At 46.6% G+C, this 20,719-nt stretch overlaps 1 protein-coding gene across 1 annotated transcript; it reads right to left on the bottom strand.

The window, feature by feature from the left end:
• Positions 1-2,126: 2,126 nt before the first annotated feature.
• LOC144252905 (PR domain zinc finger protein 8-like) lies at positions 2,127-19,664 on the bottom strand. Its single transcript, XM_077794949.1, is given in 4 exon segments — positions 2,127-2,675; positions 2,678-3,789; positions 7,248-7,354; positions 19,297-19,664. Coding segments are annotated over 4 exon segments (2,136 nt in total).
• Between the last annotated feature and the right edge of the window lie 1,055 nt (positions 19,665-20,719).

A 20,719-nucleotide genomic window follows, 5' to 3' on the forward strand; every position in this document is an offset into this window, starting at 1 on the left:
TTCAGTGCTAAAAGTAATTTAAAGATCATAGAACATACATCACTCATTTTATAGGTGAGAGAACCAAGCTGGGGGAAATCATATGATGTGTCAACCAAGATGCAGGGTCACACTAGTCAAGAGATAGAAATAGAACTGTTCTTCTCACCACACCTTGATGGGAATGAATGTAACAGATCATCAAACTGTTGATTAGGAAAAGTGAAAGCAGGACTCAAAGAAACATAGCACCCAAAAAAATGTATTTGGATGATCCTAAGGAAGCCAATGCTTTTTAACCAAGATGGTCAAACACCCTGTAAATATATATCTATGCCCACACCTCATCTATACCTGCCCCCTACTCTAAATCATAACTTGTTTTGTGGTGGCCTTACGAAAATGAAGGTTTTAAAATACTTTAAGGAAAAGCTATTGAAAAGTCTGTAGACACCTTGTGTAATTTCTGGATTCAGACTTTTTCAAAAATGTCTCTCAGACATAGGGGGAGGTAGGCAGGATGTGAAATAAGGAGGGGAAAAATAGGAGAGCTGGCACCTATGACAGCTTAACCAGTGCACTATTTCTAGAACATACATAGAGTCTTTGGGGATGCCAATAGATTATGAGCAAACTACCATAAGACCTAAGGGATCATTGTTCATTTGGTTTTGTGTCTAATAGTTACTGGATATACCACTCACACAAATACGTTTCCATTTAACTAAGAATATTCTCAGCATACGAGTGCAGAGGAACTTTTCATACAGGAAAAGGAGAAGTATTATCATTTCTTCTGTATGAGAATGTTTCAGGACCAGTTTTTTGTTTGCTTGTTGTTTCCATAAGCTGTGTGGATGGTGAAGTCTTTAGAAGGAAAACTGGGTCCTGCAATACATGGACTCAAACCAGGATCTTTTCATTGTGATTTCTAGAGAAACTTTCTACCAGGGCCTCTTAATAGATAACAAAGGATTGAAGGGTTTTGGAGTATACCATAGTCTTCCACATAGGAATCACTACTAGAACCTAAAGTGGGCCTTTCATCTGTTTTCCCACATACAGTTCTGAAAATTACCTCCCAGCATTTATAAATATGCTCTTTACCCTGCCTTGAAAAGAATGCAGACATCCCAGTGACAGGTTAGTTGCATAGGGCATTTTGTCTAAATGAGTTCTTTGCTCAAGAAGCCCAAAACTTTGCAGCTAAATATTTCCCAAGTGATAATCATAACTTATCTTCTTTTAGACTCAACTTACAGTAAATAAATTCAAATGGGAAAAGGCTATTATCCCTCTCTTCTGCTACCTCTTTCCCTCTTTTCAGTCAATGAAAATAAATGGCATTTATTCAAAAGCATAGTACTTAACTACTAAACAATGTTAAAAACTTTCCAAATAGTTGCTTTGAAGAAAATAGTCATTTATTGTCAAAGCATCCAACATACCCGGATAAACCATAAAGTTTAATCAAATCTTTTCAGGGATAAAAGAAACACATAACTATTCAGACTCCATTTCACTGGCACAAAATTACACTTTGTATTAAAAGGAAATACATATTTACACAATTGATGACATTCTTCATTGAAGCCCATAATCATTTCATGATACATGCACTTTCCCCTGGAAACTTAAATTGAATGGTGACCCCCTTTTTATCCATTTTGTTTACTTTTGTAAGAACACAAGCTGTCATCAAGAAATGCAGAAAGCATTTCATCCTCCTCCATTACTTTGTATCTAAAATAAATTTTGCCCTTACATATAATTATTACATCTAAACCGTAAGTGCTTAATAATTTAAGTAGAAACGTATGACAAATGCATCAATATGTTGCAATATATGACATTTTTAAAAATGTACTTTTGTTTTTGGGAAAGTGAAAATGCGTGCATTCAAAAGAAAAACCCCTCCATCAAAAATCCACCATCGTGTGTGTGTGTGTGTGTGTGTGTGTGTGTGTGGCGCGTGTCTCGAGTAAACACTGAATAAGAAGGCTCCTGGGGTTGGGGCACATTTGTGTGTGCCCTTGTATGTTGGTGCAGTGTTTGGGGGCACAAGGAGGTGGTGGATGTCCTCCCGTGTACTCCCGCAGGTGGCTAGACTGCTCGCCAGCGCCGGGAAAGCTGAGGTCCTTTCCGTGTCAATTGTGCGAGGTCATGTGCCTAGACAGGTGGTGGCGCTCCCTGAAGGACTCATTGCAAATGGGGCACTTGAGTTTCTCCTCCCGCCACGGCTTCACCAAGGGCTCCATCGCATACTCCTTTTGGTGGTGGGACCTCATGTGGTACATTAGGTCGGAGGTCATGCGGAAAGAGGCGTTGCACTTGGCGCACCAGTTCTGCTCGGGCAGACACAGCGAGGTGAAGGAGGGTGGCAGCAGCGTGAGCGCCCATGGCAGCTGCAATTGCAGGGGCCCCGCGGCCGCTGCAGCCGCAGCTGCAGCCGCCGCCAAGCTCTTGGGCCAGAAGGCAGTGGCATAGAGGAAGGGGCTCTGCTTGGGCAGGCTGCCACCGCCAGTCTGCAGGGCCCTGCAACCTCCGTTCAGGTCCGCGGCCCCCTGGAGCTTCACTGCCAGAGGGTCAGCAGCGGCCGGGTAGAGTCTGGTGGGACCCACGCCGTCGCCAGGATGGCAAGGCTCGAGCGCGCCCAACTTCTGGCCCAGCACTAGCGGGAACAGCTGTGAGAAGGAGCCGCCGGCTGCGAGAAGGAGCGCACCGGCTGCGAGAAGGCGCTTTTGCGTTTGTCGGATGCTGAGCCCTGGCCACTGCCCGCACTACCTGAACCTGCTGACCCCGCGCGGCCCCCTGCGCCTTTGCCTCCGGAACCGCCCAGCTGTGGCACCGAAGTGAAGGCGCTGCCCCGCGCGGGACTACCGCCCTCCAGCCTGCTGGGCAACGGGCCCCCGGGCCGCGGGGCCAGCAGCTTCTCTGCGCCTGCCGGAGACGCAGCCGCTGGCGTGGAAGAGCCGCCGCCACCACCTGCGTCGTGGTCCTCGGCAGTGGTGCTCCCACCATCCACAGTCTCCTCCTCCTGCAGGCCGGCCCCTCGGCCAGCCTTCTTCACCTCCACGAAGGCGCTGCGCTTCGCCTCTCCGGTCTCGGGGCTGGGTGGCGTGAAGAGGCGGCCGTTTTCTTCCAGGCTGAAGTAGCTGCCAGAAGCGCGGTACTGCTGCGGCGTGCAAACCAAATCCTCCTTGGAGGCTGGCAGGGGCCGCTGGGCTACACGCGCCCGGCCCCCCACCAGCCCGGCCCCACCGCCTCCGCCGCCCTCCACAGCCTCCTCTGGGAATTTCCTCTTCCCTTTGCAGACGCCGGTGGCGATGCCATCAGGACTCAGCTCCGCCTCCTGGTGGCCGGCACTGCCGCTGCTGCTGCTGCTGCTGCTGCTGCTGCTGCTGCTGCTGCTGAGACTTTGGGCCAGGGAGCAGCTGGTGCCTCCCCGGGAATTTTCCAGTTCCCGGGCCAGGTTGTGAAAGTCTGTGGATGGCTTTGCGCTGCTGCCACCGGCGGCGGCGGGTGGGTTGCTGCTGTCCGGAGAGGGAGCCGGGTAATGATGGATGGGGCCAGCCTTGCAGAATTTGGGACCCGGACCCAATGGCGTCTCCTGTTGCTGCTGCTGGTGGTGGTCTTTACCGCCTCCTCCGCCCCCGTGGTCTTTGGTGCCCACACCGCCGCTTTGTTCGTCGTGGGGACTCAGATCAGCGCTGTGAAGTCTCTTGGGGCAGCGGAAACGCAGATGCGCTACGTAGGGGAACTCAAACTGGAATCGTTGGCTGCATTCCAGGCATGTGTAAGGGGACGACCCTGCTTAGTGAGCAAACACCACACACACAGCATCTCTCGCAGGCCACTTTGCCATCATCCCCTTCACAAATCCACTTTTATCTTTCAGGGTCTGAGTGCCCGAGAAAAAGAATACACCATCTGAACCTTATCTAACTTTGCCTCCTGATTTGGGGGAGTACAGTAATCAAACAGAATGATAGGAGATTCAGAAAAGAAAAGAAAGAGCTAGGAAAGACTAGATCATTTATTTGTGCAGTACTTTGGCAATAGATGGAGTTTGGGGTGAAGATAAGGAAAGAAAAACATTTTTTAAAACCAACCTATATCAAATTTCTTAAGTGAAAGAAACTTAACCCTTGAAGAAAAGATCTTATCTTTCTATATATTGAACTGAGTGTCTAAGAGCTGTTTTTTTCCTTTTCTTCCAAAGAGGGAAGCAGCATTAGCAAGCAGGCGGAGACAGCGGAGCATGGCGAATGGATTTCAAGTGGAGTGTCAGGGCCACTAATTCCGTGTCAGCTAACCTTTCTCTGCAGCCTACAAAAAGGGACGTATGTCTGCTCATTACCATAATCTAACACTGTCCCTCCGAGGCTTTAATTAAAAGCAGCAAGCAGAGGTAATTATTTTTTCTTGACATGCTTATTTATGGATGAGGGTGAATCCCAGTTACCTTGTTATACAAGAGGGTGTATTGAGTTTCCTGTGGCCCATGAAGTGAGGAGGTACAGGGCAAGTCTGAGGTGTCCCCTGTCTGAAATACCGTTTGTAATGACTGGTGAATTCTTTTTTCCCCAGATATAACCCTGTTTGGCCAAGAGGGGGCAGCCCTGCTTGAATAGTCCTCAGTGGGCTCTCCAGCTGTTTAATCCGCAGCAGTTTAGAAAGTAAAGCCCCAATGGAAGGTTCTCTATTAAGCTGTCATAAAGGGACATTTCCCTTCCTCTGTCACTAGACACCCCCTACAAGGCTTATCACTTAAAAGAAAAAAAAAAAACTCCAGATATTTAAAAATTTTAGACTAATTCTGAAGTAGCTGCATTGTTTGCTCTTTATGACTAGTCAAAATATTTCTCCAAGTTGGTTTTCTCCTAATCTAAAGGTAGTTTTTCCCCCACCCTTGGCAACGATCTCTTTATATTTTGTATAATTTAAGTAGCGGGAAAGAGTAGACCTCATTCTTTTCCTGCAAAGCTATACTTTAGGTAATAATATTAGCAAAGTCTATTTTTATCTTAATGTCTATTAACCAATTAGTCTTTCAAATGTGATGACAAAGTAGTGTCTTTTTCATCGTCTTCCTTTTCAGCTAGCGGAGCCTAAAACTTTGGTCAGCCTTTTTCCCGTATTCCCCAAATGGCAAGTGCTGGTCTGTATCTACCAGATAGCAGAAATAAAGAAAATACCGATAAAGTACAAATTTTATTGTGCTACACAATTTATCCCCGTGCATTTTTAAGCCCACACGAGGTAGCCTTCCTCATGTCCAATTGCAAATTAAAATGCATTTTTTAAAAAAAGGACTTATCATCTTTTCAAGCGAATCCTATTTTCCCTTTCTCAATTTCTTCTAGTTTAGCGTTTTATGTTCTAATTTTTCTCTTATTTTAAAAGTCTCTTTCACACAAGCGTTTCATTGTGCCTGGAGGTCGCCCGCCACTTCGGGCAACAGAAGGGACGCAGTCAATAAAATGCAGTTCTACCTAACAATACGGTGAAAAGGTCCTCGCTATGCCGCGCTAATAGCCGTCAGCTTAGCCACCGCAGCCGCCACGAGCCTCAAGCCAGTCACAATAACCCGTGGGCAAGAGCCTGGGCTCGCTAACCCGCGCGCAGTCGCCTCTGCGACCCAACCTTTCACAGCTCTGCGTCCTGCTCTAGGCCCAGGGTTCTCATCCACCAGGGGGATCCTCCCCAGAGCCGACAGGACTAGCTGAAAGCTGGTCGCTGCTGCCGGTCGCTCGCCCTCCCCTCTAGGCAGGCATTGTCTGGCTGCCGCGCTCTGCCCAGTCCCTTGCTTCTCGGGCACAGTGCTCCCCAACAGCTCCTCCCTTTGTATAATCTTATTGGCAGTAGAGATCCCCTTAATAATCATTTTCCCCTGCTCTTCTAGAAAACCAGGAGAAGAGGACAAAAATTTCCACTCTTCCCACCAAACCTGCCTTCTCCCATCCCCCTCCCACATCAATGCAAATGGACTTACCAGGAATAAGGTCAGAATCTAATCTCCCAAATAAGGCCACCTGGACCCGGAAGATGCAATCCAGTGTTTCTTTTTGCCTATTGTATCAGTGTATTTCCATGTCAAGAGGTGTTGGTGTTGCAGTCGTGTAGGCTCTTCCTAAAGAGAGGAGAGATGGAGAAATGGGGAGAGAAAGATGAGGGGAGGGTAAGAGGAGAGAGAGAGAGAGAGAGAGAGAGAGAGAGAGAGAGAGAGAAACGGAGAGAGTTGTACAGATGGACCCGATGCAGTGACTGACTGGCAGGCAGACACACACTTTTTGTTTGCTGCACATAATCTGCCCAATAACGCGTGACAGCCCACGTCCCCTCCCTTTAACTCTTTGCTGGGCTGGGCGCTCCCTCTGGCGCCGCCTGCCTGGAAGCCTTCTCCGGAGTCTGCCCCGTGCCTCAAGAATCCAGAGCACCTTCCAGAGTGGCAACGCTTCTTCAAGAGCGGCGGGTCCAACTCTACCTAAAAGCTTGGGCCCTCTGGTATTGCTAGGAGGGGGAAATCAGTTTCAGGATCGGAAAGAAAGGTATCCAAAAGACTGTAGACCGGCTTTTTCCGTTTTGCTGGGAGTTTGGGGGACCTAGGTCAGAGAGCTGGACATGTAGCAAGTGCGTGGACCCCACCCATGTATCTCCAGATTTTGAGTTCTGTGGACCAGGGAGGGTTGTGGGATTATTCAGGAGGGATTCTGGGCCACTGAGCTGCTGCTGATTTGCGAAACTATTGCCTGTGGGGGGGTGATAAAATGGGGGTGGGGGTGGGGTGGGAGCTGTCTTTACAAGTGCTCACACTACTAATCCCTCCCCTGCAAAATTGGAAAGGGCCGTACTTGGGTGAATACTTGGCTTAAGCTTCCCGTGGCCCAGGAGATGGGTAAGGGGATAAAGTGGGGATGTCGCAAGACCTCCAAAGGGTACTTATACTGGTCTTCGGGTCCCAGTACACTGGTACCTGGGCAGGGACGGGAGGACATTCACGGGAAGAGCCCAAGTTACCAGACAAGATGTTTCTGCATTTACACCCTCTGTTTTATGGGTTCTGAGTAGTCCCGAGGGGTCCCGTAATGGGAGTAGCCAGTACTGTAAGACGTCGATGTGGGAATGATTTAGAGTAAAAATTATTACCGAGATGGACTCCAAAGAGCTTTTTCACGTCCAGTCGATGATGGAGGAGTGGATGGAGTTGCCTAGGCCTTCTCCGGAGCCTCGTTTGTGCTCTAAGCTGCTTAGAGGCTCCGACTTACCCTTTAGTGCAGCAGCTGATGCTAATGACTTGAGGTCTTTAACAGCCTGAAAGTTGACAATTTCGCAGGGGCCTTCGGGCTCCTTTTCACTGTTCAGCTCTCTACTCCTAAGGGAAGAAAGACCTTTGGGTGGTATAGCTGATCCCTCAATTCCCACCCACACTATCACTACATTGAAGTGGGCAATCTGTCAGCTTTAGGATAAATCGGATTGTGTAGCCGGCAAAAGGGCAAGAGGCAGAACCACGATTTGAAGAGGAGAATCTCAGTCAGGCTCCCACCCCTGGGGTTGAAATAAGGTGAGTATAATAGGGGTTGGCAAAAAGCCTCTTACTGTGTTAGTTGGATCCATTCACAGCTCTGAGACCTCTCCCTATAACCCAGGGGTCAACAAGGCACTGAATGTCTTTCCTTGCAGGCGCCTGCCCTCCATTGAGGCAGGAGATGGAAGGATCTTGCAAAGCAGAAGTGAAGTGTACGGTAATTTCCCAATGAGTTCATTTCCATGGGGTCTCTTCTCCCAGTTTATCTTACCTGGTCAGCACCCCACACAAGTTTGCAGTCCTTCAGATCAGACAAAGCCTCTACCTAGATTAAGGTGGGACCCAATAAGGAAAGGGCTACAAAAATCTCCATATATGGGAGAAAGGGCAGAATTTTCCCTTCACTTGCAGGTTAGCTACTGATTGTTCAAAGAAAGCTTCTAGAACTTCAGGTTTTTTTTTTTTTCATCTTAAGGTGTCATTTCTCTTATGCAAATATATGCAGTTTTAAGTAGTTTGGCTGAGTGACCCCTAATAACAGAGGCTCAGTACAATGAAGGCTAGCAGGTCTGCATATGAAAATCTGCAGCTGTATTTAGTTATCTTGATGGCTGCTCCATCATGTCTCATATTCAACTGTCCTCTCCCCATCCAAATAATTTCTTTAAAGGACCGGTGAGAGAGTTACAAATGTTGAAAAGATTGCTTCAAACATCTAGGGAAAAACACTCAAGACTGAAGAATAGTGGCAAGATTCTTAAGTGAAATGAGAGAAGAGAAGAAAAAGAAAGAACAGGAGAAAAAGGACAGCAAGTTAAGACTCAAAAGTAGCCAAAACAGAAGTACAGTCCTACAGAAATCACAGCAAGATACAGCGTGTGCTGGGGTGGTGTGAGGGTGGTGTTCAGGAATTTAATTCCATTAATCAGAGGAATAGAACACTTCTTTGTGCCTGTTTTAGCTATTCTTTAGAAAACACACAGTTTGTCTTTTTCAGAAAAAAAGTCGTCTGTCCATGCAAGCCACTTTTGTAATCCTATCACACACAGTAAATGTAAAAGCATCCACTCCAGAAGATGGGCATTTAGAAAAGAAGCTCTAAATGGAAGACATTTTTCTTGCACGTTGATTTTTTTCTTAAATATAGAGAATTTCTCCTTTCTACTTTATACTATGTCTCTTTTACATATGAGACCTTGTCTCCAGTTTGTATAATACAAAGAGTGTTTCTGGTACTTAAAATGGGGGTGGGTAAACTTGACCTTTAAATCTCAAGCTAGAAAAGGACTACAATTGTATACATCAGAGAAAGGAGAGGTTTATTGAGAATCTGGCCTTCAGATGTTTCATCTCAGTTTCTTTTTCTTTTTCTCTTTCTTTCTTTTCTTTTTCTTTCTTTCTTTTTTTTGGAGGGGACTAAATTAGATTCCTTCTCCTGCTTTTTAAAAAAATCCTCACGTTATATGGATCCAACCAACTCTTTGTTTTATGGACCAAATGACTAACTTAACAACAGAAATAAAAATCAAATATGGGTAAGAAATTCATGCTTGGAGAGTTTTCCAGTATTTTAAGTAGTACACATTTTACATGGTAATATAAATGGTGTAAATGACAATCATTAATAGTAGATTTAAAAAATCACAAATTATTTTTATTTCTCTAGAACTTCACAGGTTAGAACAGGTTAGAATGGTGCATAAACTACTTTGAAATCACTTACTGGAATACAGTGATACTAAATGAAGGGTTGAGGAATTTATTCAGTCTCAGACAGTACCATAAAAATATACCTCAGTCAATAGTTTTATGTAATTGACACGGAATTATGGGTTTATGCATACATTTGGAGCTCTTTTCCCTGGGATTTTATTTCCAATTAAGTGGTTAGAAGAATGACAATGAAGAGTATGCTCACCTTATTCTGCTTTAGCAAGACTTCTTGTAATCATGGTAAAAATACACATGTAGACAACTGCAGTGTTGTTGGGAAGAGAAGTCTGGAGAGAAGTTGATGAATGATTCTGAAGTGGTGCCTTTTATGATTTAAATGAGAGGGTGGAGAATGACTGAGAAAGGAAATGTGATTCTCAGTGAATATCAGAAGAAGAATGCTCTTTCTCTTCCAGGGTTCAGAAAGTATCTTAACTTCTGTAATAGGAAACAAGTAAAAATAACCCTGCAAATAATCTTACTTTGAAGATTATTATCGTATAAGAATGAAAACACATTGTTTTCCTATTCCAGGTCCCAGTTCATCCCTTCTAATTATTTTTCCAAAGCAATACGCCAGCAAAGGTTTGCTTGTCAAATGTGTGGCAATTCATAGTGAAAAGAAAATTGCACTTGAAGACAAGAGGATGCCAATGAAGCAGATGAAGCAGACGGTGGCAGCTCTTCCCTAAGTTTATTAATTTCCCACAGAGAGGTCTGTGCATGGGGCTATTGGGAGTTGTGGGAGACAGAGAATGGAACTTCATGGAGAAGTATTGCATTACCTAACCCTGACATCCAGAATAAGGAACTTTCTAAGGGATAAACTTGACTGATTACTTGTACATGAAGGAGAAACAGAAATAATGGTTTGGTGGGTAGGGAAAAACCACCAGTCTTGTGCCAAAAGTGTTGTTCAGAGGATTGTTAACTCATTTCTTTTGCTTTTTGTCAGGAGAATGATAATTGGGAGTTTAAGAAGGGAAAGTGGGGAGCTGGGGATATAGCTTGCCTTGCATGCACAAGGCCTTGGGTTCAATCCCCAGCACCACACACACAAAAAAAAAAAAAAAGAGAGAGAGGGAGGGAGTATCTTAATCTGATTATTTCTTTATTATATCTTGATGAGTAAAGAAGAGCTGCTGCTGAACTACAGAAGGGTTTATAGGGAATGAGGGGGGCACCCTATATTTTTATAAGTATACATGACAAGCTCTGTTTAGGTCTGGTCATTACACCAAGTATCAGGGTTGGTTCACTGGGTGATAAATGAGTGGATGTTACCCAGGTTGGTCCTGAGAAAGCCAGAGACTCAGGAGTGGATAATTCTGTAGCCTTGAAGAAGGTCTTCAATTCTGACTGTAGAAATCATGATTCTGGTTTCACTTTTGTCTGCTTCTCAATAAACACTACTGTTTTAATGCTGATGATGATACCACTAGTATTATCATCATGATTAAAAATCTCCCTTTCTCAAGTTTACAATCTTTCTCTGTGAGGAATGATAATTCCATTTACACTTCTTTTGGAGTTCATCATTGAAAGTTTTGTATTGCCCTCTCCTGTTAACCTCTACTGGATCTGACTTGTAGTCTACTGGCTCAATGGCTTCAGTTTATGACTTTCAGAAGAGCTAACAAACTAAAGTGATCTACTACAGATCTGAAATCAATGCCTCATGCTCATCTATGTGTGATTTCTGAAGCAAATCAAATATCCTGATCTGCTAGAGTATCCTAGCTTTTATGCCCCTCCCTAAGATAAATGTCTAGAGATATAGCAAGGAACAGCTGGTTTTCTGTCAGTCTCACACATTCAAAAACTCTTCTCAGACTCAGACACCACAGACATTGAGCAGATCTCAGAACAGGGTTATGGGGAGGAAATAGAGCCAAGTCATAGTCTCATAGTCGGTCAGTCAGTCAGTCAATCAGTCACATCAAGCCTCCTCACTCTCTGGTCCAGGTTTTCCATACAAAGGGATCCTGGGGGTGTCTAGAAGTATCAAATGAGATTTTTGAGAAGACTGACCATAGGCCTTGGGAATGACACCAAAATGAGAGGCTATACATTAAATTTCCTCACTCAACCAGGAAGAAAGAACATTATCCCCAAATTCAGCACTTGAGTTTCATCCCTTTTCTTCTCCAATTTAGGTTTGGTATAATTCCTGAGTTAATAAGAGAGGCACTGATTTACAGGCAGTGTGTACTTCCTGGGCAGACTCTTCCCTCGCATTATATTCCAACTGGCCTTCTGAGTTGTGCACTTTGTGAGAAATCAGGTTGCTGGCAATGAGGGGGCAGAAAGCTTTGCTTTCCTGGGGAAGGGGTCTAGGCAAAGGGAACACATGCTCAGGCCTTTTTGGCTTGGATGTACCCATGGCGTACTTCCCTGAGACCTGAGGAGACAGAAAGTGATATGACCTAGTAACCACAACTATGATAATTTACATTGCTTTGGAAATATCCAGACACCCAAATTGCTTCCCTGTTTATAATGCCAATTAATCTATTTGAATGAAGACCATCTTTCATAATTTCAGTTCAAATGAATTGTGGGTGTTTCATAAGTTAGCATCAGTAGAGAATCTCTCCCTAAACATTATATAGAAAGCCTACTGCTTTCATCAGATTTTTCAAAAGCACTTAAAACTACCAGTGTGAGTCTTTTTTCATTGCTAATACTTGGAGAAGTAGTCTTCTAAAGAATTCAAAGATCAACTTGTCACAAACAATTGTAACATCATAAAGTCTATAAACAATACTGGACGTACATTACCAAGGGGAGGAACTAGTTGACAGGAAGGATCAAAACTTATATTTGTTCTCTTGAACTTGAGTGAAAAGCTACTTACCACACTGTTGAATATAATATATAATAACATAACTAAGATATAATTCATAATCTCTAATATTTTAAGAAAAAACTGTGATTTAAAATGAATACTATCCAGAATTTCCAAATAAATCCTTCATAAATTCCTAAGAATAAACACACTAAATATAGTGACCAGGATATTGATATTTTCTAGGCCTAGAACTCAATTTAAATACAAATAGCATTGTACTTGAGAAGATATAGTCTTGTGTGTTCACATGAGCATGTCCGTGACATCTAGAGGTAAATATTGTCAAAGGTAGTCCTAAAGAAAAAGAAATATCAGGACTGTAATTTTCCTTGGCTGCATGTAGCTAGTGCTCCTGTTTTCATGTGAGATGGTTTTGAGAAACTAGTTTGTGTGAAGTAACATGGTGGAGCAAAGGGTCCTGGAAAGGCAAGTGGATAGAGTATAAAGAATATATTGAGTATAATTTTACTGTCTAACACCTTATGTGTGTATGAACAGATGCCCCTCAAGCATAATCTAGAGTTTACCTAGGCCCTAGGAAATTAATATTTCCAGATAAGAGGCTGGGGTTCCCCTGAACTTGTGAAAATATCCCAGAGAAAAAGCGACTGCTCTCAGAGTGCAGCAGGTCCCACTTCTTGTCTGGGGGACTGAATTAACTGCTCTGTCTCCAAGACCCCTAACAGCTGAGTGGAGCCTAAAGTTTGGGTAGCAAGGCAAGAACTGCTAGACTGGGCAATTTCTGATGCCTGAATTCCATGGTGCCTATGTCTCAGTAAAATGCCCTGCGACAGAACTAAGAATACATGGCCAAATGCAGGGCTTCAAAGTAGGCAAACAGGTCTCTCTAAGAGAGACAAGGCATCTGGCAGTACCTTGAAGGGCACAGATCACTTCGACTACATTGGTGTTCATTTGCCAAAGAATGCAGAGCACCGATTTGGAATGTGACCCAGGCTGGACTAGCCCCCATCAGCTGCGGAAATCACCTTACAGAAACAGCGTGGGCAAACCGTGAACTCAAGGCAGGTGAAGGCCATGTGGTGCACGCAGTGCATTCCAGATGCAAAGCAAGAAGGAAGTTCAGTCCCCAAGGGCCAGCCGTGTATCCCATGTTCTCTAAGGTATCTCTTCCTTAGGGTGTCAACACTTGCTTCCCCTTGGCGATCACTTTCTGTGCAGAAAGACGTTCCTAGGGCAGGGTCTGAGAGAACAGCAATGCCTTTCACCCCAATTCTACCATTTACCTGCCCCTGCCCATGACTTTCCATGGTTGGTCACCCACGTCCCTCTCGCAGAGCATTAGTCTTCGGTCCCGACTCTTATTAGCTAGGCTGCGGGTGACCTAGCTCAGCTTTGATTTCCCTCCAGTTGAACTAAGGTTGGCAAGCGCTGCCTCCAGCATCGCAGAGAGGACTCAGTAAGGCAACCAGGGCGAGAGCGTTTTGGAAAGCCAGTTGCTAAGCAGATGGTAAGGGATTACTTCCAAGAGCCAGGGTTACTTTCATTTCAGTCTTGTGCATCCCAGGGAGGCCTCAATACCTTTGTTAACGAACATTCTCCTTAGTTAGAAGTCTAGGGTACTGACCAAAGGACCAGCAACTCAGGCTCCGGCAGGCCACCCCAGGACTCCACCAAGGGAACCGGACTGCCTGGGTTCGACTGGAGACCCCCTAACGGGAAGTTAACTGATGTAGGCTGTACATGTGGACTGAAGGCAATAAAGGAAACCATTTCATAAAGTTATTGTGAGGGCTGAGTTGCAACTTAGCAAGCACAGAGACCTTCACTGCCTTCCCTTTTTTTTTTTTTTCACTAGAAAATTGGAGAAGCTTATTGAAGCTTTTTAAAGCTTCACCGAATGAAGGCTGAGGAGTTCTCCTTGTTGCTAGGAGATCGGATGGAGGTACTGGTGGATAAGTAGGCAGGTGGAATCTGTTCAGGATCTCTACTACCTTTAAAGACTTCAAAGTTCCAATGAGCAGTTAGCCATTATCTTGCACATCGCTCCACCCCACACTGGCTTAAAGAAAGAGCAACCAATTTGCTCTGAAGGTCTGGCCTGGCAGATAGAGGTAGGGCTTCTCTCCCCAAACACACCCCCAATGCCCATTCTAGAGTCCTTTCTTTAGGCCTCCTTGAGGCGCCCGATTTGCAGCTTTGGAAACTCAGGATGGCAAGGCCTGATGCAGGGCGACTTTGTGGAATGAAAAACTTGTGAACACGACTTTGGTTAACTCAAGCTCAGTGGCCAAAAATCAGGGACTTCAAAAGATGCGGTTCAGAACAGAAGCTCACAAAGGAGAGGGCCTGTGGTCCGGGTGGGCGGCTCCGGCCCTCCCCTACACAGGGGGGCTGCGGGGACCGAAGTGGGGCCTAGCTCGCCAGCCACGTGGTTCTCACTCGATCCCAAGTAGGGCTACTTTTTCGGGAGGCCACTCTCAGGCTCCGCTCCCCGCGCTAGCTCAAGGGCCACACTGGCAACACTGCAGCAGAATCCGCTGACCTAGACTAGTAGAGGCCCAGGAGCCTGGCAGAGCTGCGTCTTCCAATCCCACGCTTTTTTTCTGCGCAGGCGCAGCCCGGAACAGACCAGTTGCTTTAGCCCCCACGCCCCATTCTCAGACTCCGTGAAATCTCCAGCCCTGCCCCGCGACCCAGTCACAAACTGTCTGATGTGGGTTCCCACTACCTCCTTCTTCTAAAGGATCCAAGAAGTAGTAATATTAGAACGCGAAATTTGGGGTTTTGAACAGTTAACATTTGAATTCCGGGTCTGAAGTCTACAAGCTGTGAGTCTTTTGAGTTAATCACTTACCCCTCTGAACTTGTTTTCTTCCTTTGTAAAGTCCTTAGTAAAAGCATCTAACTCATAGAGTGAATATTGCAGGAGTAATCCTTGATTCAGGTGCCAGCTGGGTGACTTACTCTAGTTAGCATCTCTGGACTGCTTTTCCTGTGAAGCAGAGGGCTTTGTGATGATAGTAGCACTTAAGTCAAATGGTCATTAGAAGACTGAAGTGCTATAAGGCTGGCACAGCATTTGGCCTAGCACATAGGAAGAGCCCAAAGTTAGTCATTTAAAACCCCTGAATGCCTGCCTTTTATTTTTAAGGCTTATCTCCCCTGTTACACCTTTTCTCGTCTTTAGAGAGAAACAAGATACAAAGGTGCATGTTGGAATTTGAGGTGGTAGTGTTTGAAGAGTTGGGAGGAAGCTCTTTGTGGCAGAAAACTAGGTGACCTTTTGGGAAGCTGTCAGCCTGGCGTTTCCTCTTCAGTTTCTAGGGGCAAGGTAAAAGAATTGGAAAGGCAGGGGAGAGGGGCTTGGAATAGGAAGGTGCTCAGCAAATGTTTCTTGATTGAAAATGGCATTTCAAAAATCAAGGAGACAGGGGCTGGAGATGTGGCTCAGCGGTAGCGCGCTCGCCTGGCATGCGTGCAGCCCGGGTTCGATCCTCAGCACCACATACCAACAAAGATGTTGTGTCTGCCGAGAACTAAAAAATAAAATAAAATAAAATAAAATAAAAAAAAATCAAGGAGACAAGGAGTCTGGAGTGGGAAGGGAAAGCCAGAGTTGGAATTGGCTGCCACCTCTTGGTGCCAAGCTGCCAGTAGGCATGTGGGTCTCTGCTAGGAACTCTTCTGTATGACATTATGGCCTCTGGGAGAGGAAGACCTCAAGGGGACAGGTTCTGAGGGCAGGAGAAGGGGTGTATGGAGAAGAGACACATCTCAGCAGTAGACAGAGCACACCTTCACACAAGAGAAGTGAAACTCAGGTGAGAGGAAAATATATGGACATATCTTGGGGGAGATTAGGCCTCCAACAGAGGGTTGGATTTTGTATAGCCTCCATAAGTTGAAAATTCAATTTGGAGTTCAGCATGTTAGGCTCACAAGCATCCCTCAATCATCTCAGAGGTCCGAGCTTTCAGAGTGGGAAGCATGCCTGCTTCACCATATGCCCCATCATTTCCCCTCTCCTTCAGCATCAGTATCCTCCTCTAACTTTTTGAATAGGAGCATTTAACATCCTTTTCCCCCTTTACTGATAATAGGATAATGGATGACGATGTTTTACCCAGCAACTAACAAGAGGTCCAGGAAAATATGGCCTCAAAGAACATTTAAGACCAAACCCTTCTGCTCTTTTCCTGAGGGCAGAGAATGCTGATGCAACAACCACCGAGGGTGTTCTAAAAACTTCTGGCTTTTAGTCTGCTCTACCTTCAGACGCTGACTAAAATGTGCTGTTACAGAAAGAAGAATAAAATAAAATAAAAACCAATTCCTCAGCGTTTGACCCCCAGGGCAAAGGAGACACTGGTGAGAAGGAGCCACAACTTGGAAAAAGATTTATTTTTCCTGGCCATAAATCTCATCCCCTTGTTCCTCTGCCCAACGAAGCATGATATAGTCCTTTTCCATAAAGTATTCAGCATTAGAGCCACAAAGCTCCCCCAATCAGTAGCCATCTGCTTCTACCATAACTGCTGCTCCTGAAGCAGGGAAAGCAGCCGCACAGAAAGGGCACCACTGTTAGGCTGCTGGACAAATGAGCCTGAATAGCTTTGGTTTTCCTTGTGTATCTGTATCTATAGAGACAGGAAAAGAAAGGCCACATTATATTGATAAAACAATTGTAAAACAAAACATGGAAGAGGCATCTAAAGGGCAATATCACATGCATCAGGGGTCCCCAGATAAAAGGGGCTCTAACAGATTTATAGAAACCTTTAATTGGTTTTCAATTGAAAGCTAAAGAGGCTGGAGGGAAGCTGTGAAGAGTGGCAAAGTGCTCTCCTTCAGCCGTCTGGAGGTATGATCGATTTCATGGAGGGAGAAAAGAGGAACCCCTGAACCGCCCCGCCATTGGGCTTTCCTCTTTGGCCACTGATGTGATCTTAGAATCTCTCAAACACATTCTCCCTCTTTTCCTCCTTTCCTTCCTCCCTCTTTCAAACCAGTAGGCAAGTAGAGGAGGGAGAAAATTAAATAAATAAATAAATAAATAAATAAATAAATAAATAAATAAATAAATCTAACTTACTAGATCTGGGGGTGGAAAAGGATCCAAATCCTTGTAAAGGCCCACACTTTAAACCTAATCATCCACTTAGTATAGCGAGGCCTTTTTGAAAATAAACAAGAGTACCCTCAACCCCGCCCCAATTCTTTTTATTTCTAGACTCAAACCGGAAAAGCTAAGCATCCCAACAATCCTTCCACTTGGTGCGTAGAGAGGTCTTTACTTGCGCCTTCGGAATTTACTTCAGTGTGGGTATCTCCACTGAGTTCGCAAGGTGCGCCTCATCCTTCACCCCTCCCTGTGCTGCGGCCGGCGGGGGACCCCACCCTCACCCTCACCCCAGCCTGATAGGGCAGTGCCCACCCACGCGGCAGCTCTGGGCGGCGGTCCCTCTGTTCCTAAAGCTAATTTATTGGCCCGACCCTCCATTATCATTTTCAACTTCTTAATTAATCAAAGATAAAAGGCAATGGCACAAATTACGATTATGAGGGAACTGGAAGACGGTTTTGAATAAAATGGGAGAAGCGAAATATGATTAATTGAATGACATGATAGTGAAATCTCAAGTGCGAGGAACAGGTCGGGGAGGGAGGATAGCAAACTGATTCATCCGTGTTGAGGGTGAGCCTCTCCTCTGGCCCTAACATCATCCCAAAGGGACAGCCCCCAAATGAGGTCTTTTGGGTCCCAAGCCTTAGAATGGGAGAAAACGCCTTTCCAACTCTTCTCTCAACCCCACTCAGCGTCTAACGCCCAGCTAACCCTCTCCCCACCTCTGCAGTAGCGCCGGCGACCCCATCGAATTTGACTCCAGACTAAGTAGCCCGAGCCACGTAAGGAGTGCCCTACTCTATTATTAAGCGAATGTACCAGGAGTTTCCTCACTGTTTCCTCCTGTCCTGTCACTTTCCTCTAACAGAGGCTAACTCTGTGAAATTGCAGGAAAACAAGTCTAGTAGGTCAGTGATGGCATTGACTCCCGTAAGGGATTAATAGAGCCCTTGTCTGATGCTGCTATCCAGAATTACATTTGGGATTAAAAGGCAGACACCGCACAGGCACACATTTTGCATCCTCTGGTCCTTGTGATTAATGTTTCCGAGGGGATTTATTCTGGGAGCTTATGGAACGTGCTTGCGGGGTCTAAAGCCCCATAGCGGCATAGCAGGAGCCTGTCTGAGGGCACAGTGGGCACGCGACAGCACGCTGGCAGATTAGAGGCAACGTCAGATGCGTGCGGAGATATGACGAACCTTTTAGTGTCCCTTTCTTCATCTTCCCAACCCCGAGAGTAGCTGCTTCGGAGGAAAACTAAGGACTATAGGGGAGGCTGACCTTAGGTCTTTTGGGATGTGTATAAAAGGATACACTCGTGTGTCCTGACTTTGATGGGAGGTAAGGGCTGAGTACCAAGCTATTGAACTTCATGCATCTGTCCAATAAGGGGGACCATAGATCTGTATTTTGGGGGAAGCGCCGCACCCCAACATAGCACTCACTCTCATAGCAAACTGTTGCTGTCTCCTATCCCCGGAACAGAATGACGTCAACTTCCAATAGTTGCCTTCCTCAGGGCTGCTTTCCGGGCCACCCAGGGAGGCACCTAGGGAGAGAAGCCTAAAACACATGACCTCCACGCCACCTTTTAGTGGCACATAAAACCTCACAGAATTGGTGTAGGAACCCAAGGGGGAAACACAATACACAAGGAGGGAATCGGAGAGAAGGAAGAAAACCAGGAAAGAATGAGGGTAGGGAGAGGGGAGAGAGGGAGAGGGAGAGGGAGAGGGAGACTCTGAAAAAGAGCGAGCGCGAAGGTGGTAGTGCGAGCAGTGAGATGAGAGGAGAAAAATGGGCAAGTAGGTGGTCGCAGCTGGCGGTAGGCATTACTGCTCTCAGGCAGAAGGGGGCACCTTTCCGATCGAAGCAGCCTTTGGCTGGGCTGGGCGGGATGCCCAGGCAGAGGCCGCCTCCTGCCCGGGTTTTGGGGTGCTGGGAGCCCCCTTCTGGCGTCCGCGAAGCCGCTCCCTGATGTCGCGTGGGTGCTCTGGTCCAGCAATTGACCCTGGCTCAGTGGTTGGGACGGAAAAAAAGGACAAGGGAGACAGTGGGGGTAGGTGGGGGTAGTCCCCAGTGTCAGGCTTCCCCATCTATTCCCTGAGCAGCTCTCTGCAGCTTCCTTACCTGCGGCCGCAGGGCTCCTTTACCCAGAGCGAAGCTCCCGCGGGTCCCTCGGCATCCCCGCGCCACCCGCGACCACACTCCCGCCCAATGCGAGCTTGCGGAGGAGCCCGTCTGCCTTGCAAAGCGGTCCGGCTCTCAGCCGCAGCAGCTGGGAGGGAGGGAGAGACCGCCGGCTGCTGCCTGGCGGCGTCTGGGGGCCCGCGAGCCAAGCGCAAGAAGCCGCCATCTGGAGCCTCAGCAGCGGGCGGGGGTGGGAGTGCCTGGGAAGGGGCCTGGCGACAGGGCCCCCTCGTGCGAGGGGCAGGGGTGTGCGCGTGGGAGCGGCGCCTATCAGCTAGATTGATGGCGTGTGTGTCGTGGGAGGGCATGTGTGAGGGGTATGGCCCCTGCGGAGGAGGAGCAGAGGCCTGCCTCTCGCAAAGGCCCCGGATTCCGGGGCAGCCCCAACTCCCAGGTTGAGAGAAAGTGCGGGAGACCAGCTTGGCATCCTTCCCCCAGGTCCCCAGGTAATCTCTTTCTGGGACTGGTGATCTCGCTGGGAGAGAAGAACCAAAACACTCCTACAGGCGCACGCAAGCCTGGTCGGTCAGAAGCGGTTTTCTCATTTCCCTTTCCTCCCACCTTGTCCATCCCACTCCAGGAAACATTCCTTTCCAAGCAGCAAGGATTTTTGGACACCTCCAACCTAAGAAAACTACTTCAGCCAGGACGTGGGACAGGCACTGGCAGAATATCACCCTTGGGGATAAATACTGTCCAGTTTCCAGTGGACTGTGGAAAAAGAAAGAACAAGGGATGCTGCCAAAGGGAGTGGGGTGTGGGCAGCAGGTTAGCTTGGAAGAAGAGAGTAATGGGTGTGGTGGGGGGATATGGGAAGTGTGGTATCTATCTACCCTTCCTTCAATTTCAGGTCCTTTCAGTGTTTTTATTTCTTTAACCTTTTAAACAAATTCCCTTTCTTGAGTCTGGGTGGGGGTAGGGAGCAAACTCGTGGAAGAGTGTGGAGGAGGCTAGGGGAGATGTTTTGGGAACTCAGGGACTCCAGTTTCTATACTATCTCTGAGGGAGATATCCTCCTAGGTGTAAGGAGAGCTGGTTGGGCATATGGACAGTGGCGAGTGATCTGAGTACAATGAAGGAAGGAAGGAAGGAAGGAAGGAAGGAAGGAAGGAAGGAAGGAAGGAAGGAATCACAGAAGAGGCAGACTCACTCTTACCAGAAGGCATTAAGAGACACCCCCACCCCCAGCTGTCTCATGTCCGGCAGAATGGCATTATGTAAAAGATCTGGCATGTCACCCAGTGGCACATCTGGTAGGTGTAGATGGCATTCATTAGCACGGGGCTTCTACTCTGCAGCATGCCAAAGCTCTGACAGAGATGCCCGCTGCCAATCGTTCATTCGCTGCCAATCCTAGAGTGCG

Source organism: Urocitellus parryii, unplaced genomic scaffold, assembly GCF_045843805.1.
Source record: "Urocitellus parryii isolate mUroPar1 unplaced genomic scaffold, mUroPar1.hap1 Scaffold_67, whole genome shotgun sequence".
Taxonomy (NCBI): Eukaryota; Metazoa; Chordata; class Mammalia; order Rodentia; family Sciuridae; genus Urocitellus; species Urocitellus parryii.